Source organism: Ascaphus truei, chromosome 2 (genome assembly GCF_040206685.1).
Source record: "Ascaphus truei isolate aAscTru1 chromosome 2, aAscTru1.hap1, whole genome shotgun sequence".
In the NCBI taxonomy this organism is placed as follows: domain Eukaryota; kingdom Metazoa; phylum Chordata; class Amphibia; order Anura; family Ascaphidae; genus Ascaphus; species Ascaphus truei.
Genome location: NC_134484.1, coordinates 369,170,433 through 369,181,376, shown reverse-complemented (window position 1 = coordinate 369,181,376; position 10,944 = coordinate 369,170,433). Strand labels below are relative to the sequence as shown.

Sequence of the window (10,944 nt, the reverse complement as noted above, 5' to 3'; positions counted from 1 at the left end):
TTTGTTAGGCCTTACATTTCATACAAAACAGATTAATAAACACAGCAGATGAATATATATATATTTTTGTAGAACATGTCAGTAGCAATAAGTCAGCATTCAATGGTCACTGTAACTCATGTCTTTGCGGGTCAGAACTCCTTAACTAAATTAATGAATTGCATAAAATATGAATTGTGCAAATTCCTTCAACCATTGTCACTAAACTGATGTATTCAGTTTAATATCAGTAACATGGGTAAATACTTTTGTTCATTTTAGGGAGTGTTTTGAGATACGCCTCAGAGCAGAAAAGCTGCGTGCAATGTTATGTGCATACTTTCATGAGTAGAATACACATAGTAAGGTTTGGCATTTTTTCGTGTGTTCGTGTTAGGATCCTGGTTTTGCCAAAACTCGGATGTGTTTAGTTTTTTATTTATATCAAATTATGGAAATGCTAAAATAGCATAATGAAAAAAATGCTTAAAATATATATAACACCATAAAAACTACTACTGTATGAAATAATATGTATAAAATAATTTTTACAAATATGGTGAGTAACACCCTAAGTATTTAACTCTACTGTAGAGTTGGGCACTTGGCCTAGTGTTCAGGTTGTGGTTTTGGTTCTGGGTAGTAATGTTCTGGTAAGTTCTAATTTCACACACCCAGTTTTGTCCATCAGTGTCACATACAGTAGTAGCATAGCTTTGGGCAAATCAGATCTCCTTTGATTTTTAAAAGTGATTTTTGGGTAACTGTCAATTTGTCAGGGTGGTATATATAGCAAGAAACACAAATGATACGTCATTATAATATGTACCAATTTGCATCACACAGTGTTATATGTACCTGGACCTCATGTTCACAAAAAACCTATCTCTCTGATTTCTCAATTTCCCCCTTTCCTCTCTCCGATCATTATCTCATCTCATTTTCTTTCTCTCACTTCTCCTCTTCTCCACCTCCACCTCCTCCTCGTTTCTACAGAGACCTACTTTCCATGAATCTACCGGCTCTTGATGTCTCTTTGCCCTCCTCCCTCTCTTACCTCTGCTTCATTACAGTCATACACTCATGCTCCATTTCTACACTTATTCTTCTTAACGCTTCTGGAGGAAATCTCATACTTTCGACGACTTCCTTCACTACAAATATGTCCTCTCGTATTTAAACTCTGCCCTCTCGTAGGCTAAACAAACCAACTTTTCTTCACTAATCAACACTAATAAGTCTAACCCACGTCACCTCTTCTCTTTCTTTGACGCTCTACTCAGACCACTGTCTGTTACCTGTTTTTCTTCGTCCATTTCACGTCAGGACTTTGCAAACTATTTCAAGACAAAGGTCGATTCAATTTGCCAAATCATCCACTCTGTATCCTCCTCATATTCTACACCTCCTCTTCCTAACTCTCCTCCTGCCTTCTTTGAAAATTTCCTGTCACAGAGGACGATATATCACTACTGATCTCCTCTTCTCTTACCCTTTGCCCTGTTGATCAAACCTCTTGCTCCTACTCTAATACCGCAGCATTCATGCCCCCCTCTCCCTATGGCTTGGTGTCAAATGACATCATGGGTCATGTGACATCACGTCACGTGACCCCACAGCGTCATTTGACGCGCGTCGCCGAAGACCCGCCTGGCATCAAGTAAGTGAGATACAGAGGCCTCACGCCTGCTCTGGCATTTCATTTAAATGCCGTGGGGAAGTGTGGGGCCTCTGTAACCACCGCGACCCCCCATGAAATTCTCCACCCCCCCTGGGGGGAACACCCCCCAGTTTGCGCACCGCTGCTCTAATACACACACATTTTCAACTCATCCCTCTCCTCTGCTGTCTTTCCCACCGCTTTCAAGCATGCAACAGTTATACGTTTACTCAAAAACAACAAGCTTGACCCTACCTGTCTCTCTAACTATCGCCTTTTCTCCCTCCTACCTTTTACCTCTAAACTTCTTGAACACCTAGTATTCTCTCTTTTCTTTTCTTTTCTTACCTCTATAGTGTCTCCTAGATACTCTACAATCTGACATCCGCACTGGTCACTGCACCGAAACAGCCCTCACCAAAGTAACTAATGACCTCCATGCTGCCAAAGACAAAGGTCTGCTTATATTACTCGACCTCTGTGCTGCAACCCTTGATACTGTGCAACACCCTCTTCTCCACATTCTCCATACTCTTGGTATCCGTAACAGAGCTCTATCCTGGATTTCCTCTTACCTCTCCCATCGTAAGTTCAGTGTCTTGTTTGCTAATAACCTCTTCTGTCGATCTCTCTGACAGTCCCACAGGGGGTTGTCCTGGGACATCTTTATTCATTACATGCTCTAGGTCAGGGGTGCACAGACGTTTCCCTGTGCACACCCCGCCTGCTCTCCTTGGTGCCTCCCCTCAACCCCCGCTCGGCCCCCGGCATCAAATGACGAATAGGGTTGTGTGACATCACGTTGCCATGGTAACGTGATGTCACGTGACCCCCCCTGGCATCATTTGATGCCAGGTTATCATGACGATGCATCCCTGGAAAAGAAGGGAAGTGTGTTATAGAGCCCTCGCGCGGTCCCCCGGCATTTAATTTAAATGCCTGGGGGGAGACCGCCGACTCAAATTTAACATGTCAAAGACTGGACTCCTCATACTTCCTCCCAAGTCTGGCCCTACTGTCCTCTTCTACATTACTGTTCGCGGCACTATCATATACACATTATCACAAGCATGCGGCCTAGGTGTCATATTTGACTCCTCCCTCATATTCTCCTCACATTCACAATGTAGCTAAAACCTGTACTTTTTTCCTCTGTAACATTGCAAAGATACGCCCTTTCCTCTTTCGCTCTACTGCTAAAACTAACACAAGCCCTCATTCTCTCGAGTCTCAACTTTTGTAACAGTCTAATAATCTGGTTTCCTGCCTTTCACCTGTCTCCCTTACAATCTTTTCTAAACGCTGCTGCTAGAATCACTTTACTCTCTCCTAAATCTGTCTCAGCATCTCTCTTTCTGAAATCCCTCTCCTGGCTTCCTTTTAAATCCCATATTACTTACATGTAGCCATGCATAATAATGACTGCGTACATCTTCTCTGTTGGCAGTAAGTCCTGGTAAGTACAGGCCTGCCAACAGTAGTTATGGAGGTTTTCCCTCACACCCTGGTGTGGTGCCCTGTGTAAGGAGGGGAGTGGCTGTATGCTCTGTGTCCCTGGATAGTGACATCAGAGATGCGCCTGCCCCCTGAGGTATAAAGGGCACAACACTGTCAGTTAGTGTTGTGGCAAAGTGGGTGGCAAAGTAGTGGCAAGTGTTAGCCAGCAGTTGTGTGAAGCGGTTGGAGGAATACTTTTGTGACCCTAGTGCTGTAACTAGCGGTAGCAGAGTGACCAATCAAGTCTGTCTAAGCCACACTGTGTCCAGGGACCTGGCGCAGTGGTGATCTCCCTAGGAGAAAGGGAATCCCACTTCAATACGGGAGGGCGTACCTGGCAAAGGGACAGCACGGAGAGATGTGCGGCTAGAGCCGGCAGCTGCATGGGGCAGTCTGCTACATCCCAACCTACAATAAAGATGCCATGTTCAAAGATACCTCCACTGTGTGAGTGTGAAGTTACTCAACAGTGGCAGTCACCACCGAGAAGGAGTTCCTCACCAGGACAATCTCCCTGCGGAAGCATAGATCCTGATGAGGTGGAGGCGCTGCACGTGAAGTAAGTTGGACTCGTAACCACTACCTCAGATACCTGTCCTGATGATATCCTCTTATAACACCAAGCGGGAGACTCAGGAGTCCTGTTACTAGCAGGTGCACCACCACACACGACCTTGTAATGGGGACCGGTTAGACCACACGGGCCAATGTGAGATTGGGTGGGTCAGACCAGGGGGGTCCAGCCGTTACATACACAATTCTCCTCATCTCTTTTAATGCTATACACTCCATTGCCCCTCCTTACATCTCAGCCCTAATTCCTCGCTATGCACTAACTCGACCTGTGTGTTCTGCTCAAGGATGTCTTCAGTCTACCCCTTTTGCATCTAAAGCCCTCTCCTACCTAAAACCTTTTTCACTGACTGCCACACACCTCTGGAATTACCTACCCCTCAATATCCGACTAGCACCCTTTCTCTCGACCTTTACGACCCATCCTATAACACACCTCTTTAACGAAGTGTATGGGTAGCTCCGTTGGCTGGTACTATACATCGCATATCCACTGACCTTTGCCCCTTGCAGACACACTTACCAGAACACCATCCTACTGTCTCTGTAAGTTCTCCCTACTTGCCACATAGATTGTAAGCTCTTCGGGGCAGGGACTCCTTTTCCTAATGTTACTTTTATGTCTGAAGCGCTTATTTGCATTTTATGTTATATTATATCCCATGTATTACTGCTGTGAAGCGCTATGTATATGGATGGCACTATATAAATAAAGATACACGTGCATACATATGTTTCTCTCATGTCAATATGTAACGAATAATGGTTTCAATATGTGGTTTGTTGTTTCCAGTTGCATGTTTTCTGCATACCGTTGTTATGCTCTGTTGTGATCCGGACACTGATTCAGTCATGGAAGAAAATCTCAGAGGAAATCCTTTTGGAACAACATCTGTTGTACACCTCTTTTAGTAGTTGCTTTATATTTGCTCCTTACAGACATGAAAAAATCCCTGCCTTGGCAAATATGATAATTTTCATGAGAGGCATATATATACCTTCAAAACAAAGCATAAATGAAGCTCTTCTTGATATGAGATGCCAGCTGATGTGCTCTTGTAAAATATAAAGCACTACTTGGGGTTGCGTTGAAGAAAAGTCCTCCATGGCGCTGGTCCTCAGTGTGGTGTGTTGAATGGTGATAGTAAAAACAACAAAATAAAATGGTGTAAACCTTCTATACAACTACTATAATCAATAACGCCATATGTGCTTGAATTTAATAAAACAGCACCAGAATACACAATAGAACAGGATCTATTGCCCAGGGAAACGCTTTCACAAATATTAGTAAATATAAGTGAATTAAAGTGCAACCTTGCAAACAATGCATGGATGAAATTAACACAGGCAGTGCTTGATAACTCTAGATGGTAAGCTGGATGTGAGCAAATACTAAGGTATCTAATGACAGACAATACTTAGCTCCAAAGTTATGGAAGTCCATTAAGATTGGCATAAATGCAAGGAAAAGAAGAGAAAAAACTCATGGTACAATAACGTATGACATTTAATAAACATAAAATAGGAGACTGTTAGAATCTCACTTACGAATTTTCTGTTAAAAATGCGCATGTAGATCAAATAGATCAAGTGTGCTGGTGTCTTTGCCCTCACAGTGGGTCTCCATGGTGTAGATGAGAGTGATCCAGGCTCAGCATGGGGTGCCGAGCTGCTCTGCAGGTATCTCTGTTGACTCCTGGTTCGCCTCCACTCCCAGGCTCCGTCTCCCATTCGGGCGGGCTTCCGCAGTGATGCGCGATGACGTGCCACGTGTTGCAACGTGATGACGCATTCAATGTGCCCTAGATTTTGCCGGTACCTCCGCAAACTCATTTTCTTCAACACGGCTACGCGTAGGATTTTTGGACAATGTGTGAGTCAACCAGGCTGCAGGACTTCAAACACGTAAAGGTGTTATTTTCAATTGTATTGGGACATTATTTGTTTATGTACATCATCCTGTGGATATAGCACTAGGTTGTGTATACTCCATCACTACTTGGGGGTTATCTTGGTATCATGAAAGGTTTTCCATTATTTGGCCAAAATGTGAGAATGTAAGTGCTTTGTTCACAATTATTAACAAATGGCCAATAGTGTTAAGGAATTGCAGGTTTAATGCAGTATTGCAAGTCATGAATCAGCAGTTAGCAAATTGCTCTGTGTAGTGTCTAGTCCTAGTAAGAACACAGTATACACATGTACTTACAAGTATTATAATGTAATATAAACTATTTCAATAAATTCTTCACAACAATATTTGTAAGTACCTGTTTATAACGGTATGTTAAGAACAGATTTAAAAAAAAAAACTATTTTCAGTTCCCTTGAGGTAAAAGAGTGTGGACAGACCCACACCTTCTTTCTCTATCCCTCAAATATGTGTGTCAATGACCCATGCTCTGTTTTCTATCAGTATACTATTTGTATGGTGTTGCATATCCTTTTTTTATTTCAATAAAAAAGAGGAATATCAAATATTTGGTTTATTTTTCCAGGTCACTGCTTATAGGCCTCACCCAAAACAGGGCTGTGGTATGTTGTGGCAGATGTCTAGGATAGTTGGAATTTTTGCATACAATAATTCAGAGTGTGTGGTATTTGATCTGTTTCTACTACAGCCACTTATTATATTCAGTATTCTAAAGATGATTGCTTACATATGTGTTCTGTAATATGAATTTATGGTGTGTATGGTAGAAACTATCTGTATATTGTATATCACCACTGACAAGTCCTAAATTATTGCGATAACATTTTCCAAGACTGCTGATTTCAGTCTGCTATCTGGCTTTGATTTCCTACCAATGTGTAGAAATTCTCCTCAACATAATAGGGGATAATATTTCTTCATTTCAAATAAAGCGGATTCTGTAAGCAATAAATATAGCCTGCTTGGATGTAGATCCCATGTGAATTAAGCATGTAGTTTATATAAAAATGAATACAATTTGACTTACAAGTAACATACTGTAGAGTAAGTAATAGTGTATAAGTGCCTTGAGTTGCTGTTGGCTTATGCGGGAGCAGACAGGTCTGGTAGGACAAAACTTGCTCTTTATAAAGTTATGTCTCAGCGGCAATAGAGGATTATTCTTTAAATGCCGATGTTAGGTACTGCAATACGATCCTCTGTCAACTGCCATTGAAGTCAATGGCAGTTAACACCAGATAGGATGGGATATCCTTCAATGGCGTAAAGTGAATTCCAGACACTGATTTTTAACCTCACGGAAGCAACAGCAAGTGATGGGAGTTTGTAGGCTATGCTTAATTTCACAAACTGCATTATATTCAGAAGGTGTCTGATTACATTGACTATGTCTTGTTCTGTGGACTAATTGTTGTTTCTTCTTCCTGCACTGTAACATTGTTCATACCTCAAATGTAATGCCTGTTCTAATTTTCTCATGCCAGCCTCATGATTGTTGGAATGATATTCAGATTTTCTTTGAAAGCTTGTGGGATTTCCCAAAGTTTGTCCCATCGGAATGACTAGTGATGCTCTCATCACTAAGGACGTTGTATGAGTAAATGAGATCCTTAACTGCCCTTGGAACGTAAATCCAAATGACTGATAAAGCTTAACCCCTGCTCCATGTGTTCCCCTTTTGCAATCTGTTTGAAATTACCATTTCGTTTATCTAAATTTGATATTGTACAATTCACTTGGATAAGTCACATAGGACTAGGTTTGATTTGTGGGCTCATCCTAGAGATAAGAAGGGGTGGGTTGGACTTTGTAAACGCATATGGGCAACTCCTTACTTATTGTTCCAATGTACCGTATGCTAATGCTGTAATATTTATAATAATTCCTATACTATTTTTTTATTAGTATGTCACAGCCAGAGAGAAAGGAGTAGGAGAAAGAACTTATATTACTAGATTCTCTAGTGCTATATATATCCCCTCAAACATCCCTTCAAATAACATAGGGAGAGATACCTAAGGTACCTGGGAGATATTCTAAGGAGAAATACATAGTATATTTAAATAACTCACTTCCCACACTTCCTGAAAGGCTTTGCACAAGTACTATATTGAGTTGATATCTAAGGCACCATGTGAGGAATAGAACAGGATTAAAACACACACAACCTTTGATATTCTGGGCAGCAGCTCCAGCAGTATGAGCTAAATCAGCTGCTGGGTAGCACTGCTGTCACAGCATACTTTTGAGCTTCACAGGTATCTCAGGTGTCCTATTTTTTGTGCATAAAGAACATTAAACTGGAAGTGGTCTGCTTTAAAGGAAGCCAGGGGGTGGTGGCTACAGGTTTGAACAGCTCAAAAATATGTGGTAGTAATGCAAACTAGCAGCTGGTTTAGCTCACACTGCTAGATCTCTCTCCCACTCTCTCTCCCTCTCCCTCTCTCTCTCTCTCTCCCTCTCTCTCTCCCCCTCTCTCTCTCTCTCCCTCTCTCTCCCTCTCTCTCCCTCTCTCTCCCTCTCTCTCTCTGCCTCTCTCTCCCTCTCCAAAACCCTATTTCAGTGATTCGGAATCAGACTTGTAAGAACCTGTAATCCGTCAAGCAGATTTTCAGTGATAGAAAATAAAAACGAATCGGCTTTTTTGAGACTGATCTGCGGAATTCTGGGACTGATAGGAAATGGCGGAATCAAATTCCGGGAAAAATGTCACCCGTCTCTAACAGAGCATGTTCGATAAGGTCCATTAAATAGCATGACATTACATTGAGTTAACACCCAAATTAAGTAACTGAGAAAGAGACCAAATTAGTAGACAGTACATTTAACTATATACAGTACCTTCAAATAGATTAACCTGTGCTCCATGTGGTTGGAGTAAAGATACCTGGTAACACCTGAAAGAGACACCTGGGAAATATGTAATTAAACAATTTGAATACTGTTTACCTTTTTTAGATTGACATATTTCCCAGATATATCTATCACATTCTCTCCTTATCTCTCTCACCTCTCCAACAAAAGCCCTATTTCAGTGTCTGGCTAGTAGTAACGCCACAATAAAATTGAATTATTTCCCTACATAAACATTAATGGACATTGGTGACTAAGATTAAAATCCTTTAGGCTATAATTAGCACATTTGCATGGCATTTTGAATATTGGTCATTAAAAATAATACCAACTTTATCACACAAGTAGAACCTAATTACCATCACAATATATTGGTCATTAAAAATAATACCAACTTTATCACACAAGTAGAACCTAATTACCATCACAATATATGCTTTAGTGAATACTGCATTGTTATCAACATGTTTGGGGTAACTGAGCTTAGTGAATCTAGGCATGAATGTCTTTGTGTAAGGCACAGATGAAGGTGGGCTCAATGGCAGGGAGCAGATTCTGATGACTGGAGCAGGCAAAACAGGACAGAGCCTGGAGCGTGGTCGTAGAGACAGGCTGAGTGTCACAGAGTTAGTGCAGGGTAAGATAGACAGACACATGCAGTACAATGGACAACGCAGAAGCTAAGGTCAGGCAGGCTGAGGTCAGGGCAGGTGGCATGATGGATAACGATTTAAACAGGCACAGGTCATGAACATACTCAGGCAGGCAGAAGATTGGGCAGCAAGTGAGACTGACATAATGATAGATGCTCTGATAGCAAAGCTGGAAGCAAAGGCAAAAGCACATACATCTGGTAACCAGGAAGTGGAAGTAATCATCTTATAAAGGAAGCCAGGGGGAGTGGTCACGAGGCTGATTGGCAACAGGTGTGAGCAGTAGAGCTTAAAAGTATGCTGTGGCAGGAGAGCTATCCAGCAGCTAATTTAGCTCACTGCTAGAGCTGCTGCCCTGAATTGTAGAGGATGTGAATTCTGATACTATTGCACCTGACACTGTATGGTTTCTCAATACTGTATATTTGGCTTGTATGAATATTCAGTCATTTGGACTAACCACATAACTTACTAATTATTTTACAGTTTTTAAAGAGTACCATAGAGAAAGATATATACATTTTTGTAATACTACAGTACTTGCAATTAACTTAATAGTTTTTTTGTCTAATCTGCAGGTTGCCCCTACAATAAAGGAAAGAATGATGAAGAAGGGCAGTATGATGTTGGGATACCAACCTCACCGTGGTAAAGTTAACTTTTTTCGCCAGATTGTCATCAGTCCCCAAGTGAGCCGTGAAGATATGGACTTTCTGTTGGATGAGATTGAGCTACTTGGCATAGACTTGTAGCCGTGGTATAGCAGCACAGCGTGCTGCTAGTGCATGGGTTTTGGAAGTAAATATTGTAGCATGTAGCAATAAGAATTGCAATTTAAAAACAGTTGTAGAATACATATCAAACACACAAATGCTTATCGCTCTCCGACTATTCAATGTATAGTATATTGTAACTCATGGTGCATAGGGTAAAAACTAATGGATACATAAATCCAAAGGGGGGGTTTAGGCCCCCAGTGGAGCAAGAAACCCAGGGCTGCACTCACGAGAGAGGGTAGGAGGGACCACACAATATGTCCCGGGCCAATAGCCCTGAGCTACGCAACGCAAAACAAAAAAGGTTTATTATATATATATATATATACAAGGGAAAGGAACATCAGGGGGTGTAGGGTAAATGGGTAAGTGGGAGGCTGTTTATGCGCACGGTCTCTCACCACAGGGGAGTGTGTATTTATATGTGCCTGATTCACAGCAGTATTTAGGCTGGAGTATACAGTACTCTTGCGGGAGGCTATTCATACCTATGGTTCCCTACTGTAGGGATTCAACTGTGAATCTATACGTGCCCGTTATATTACAGTGGCAATTTGGGAGTACAGATGCGTGGACACCCACCAGGTGTCTCTCTGATATCAGCCTGGGACCCTAACAGCTAAGATATATATCATGAATGTTAGATTACCCACATGTACCTTACCCTATTGCTAGCTGTTACAAAGGTACATACTCTGCTCCTCTGGCCATTCAAGTCTCTTATCAGTCAGTACTTCCAGCGTCATATATACTGGGAATACACATGTACCTTTAGTATACCTGATATATGAGACTTTGTTTTGCCCTGGTCACTTACCCACCTCATGTTTTAACGCACTTCTCTTTACCCATTTACCCTACACCCCCTGATGTTCCTTTCCCTTGTATATATATATATAAATATAATAAACCTTTTTTGTTTTGCGTTGCGCAGCTCAGGGCTATTGGCCCGGGACATATTGTGTGGTCCCTCCTACCCTCTCTCGTGAGTGCAGCCCTGGGTTTCTTGCTCCACTG

The 10,944-nt window shown here is 41.8% G+C and overlaps 1 protein-coding gene across 3 annotated transcripts in view; it reads left to right on the top strand.

Annotated features, from left to right (window-relative positions):
- The window catches only part of GADL1 (glutamate decarboxylase like 1), a 311,010-nt gene extending 300,883 nt beyond the window's left edge, over positions 1 to 10,127 (top strand). For all 3 annotated transcript variants that reach the window (XM_075587018.1, XM_075587016.1, XM_075587017.1), the window contains one exon: positions 9,730 to 10,127. In XM_075587018.1, the coding sequence (XP_075443133.1) occupies positions 9,730 to 9,903 (174 nt within the window). In that variant the 3' untranslated portion in view covers positions 9,904 to 10,127. The remainder of the gene's footprint in view (positions 1 to 9,729) is intronic.
- Positions 10,128 to 10,944: the final 817 nt, after the last annotated feature.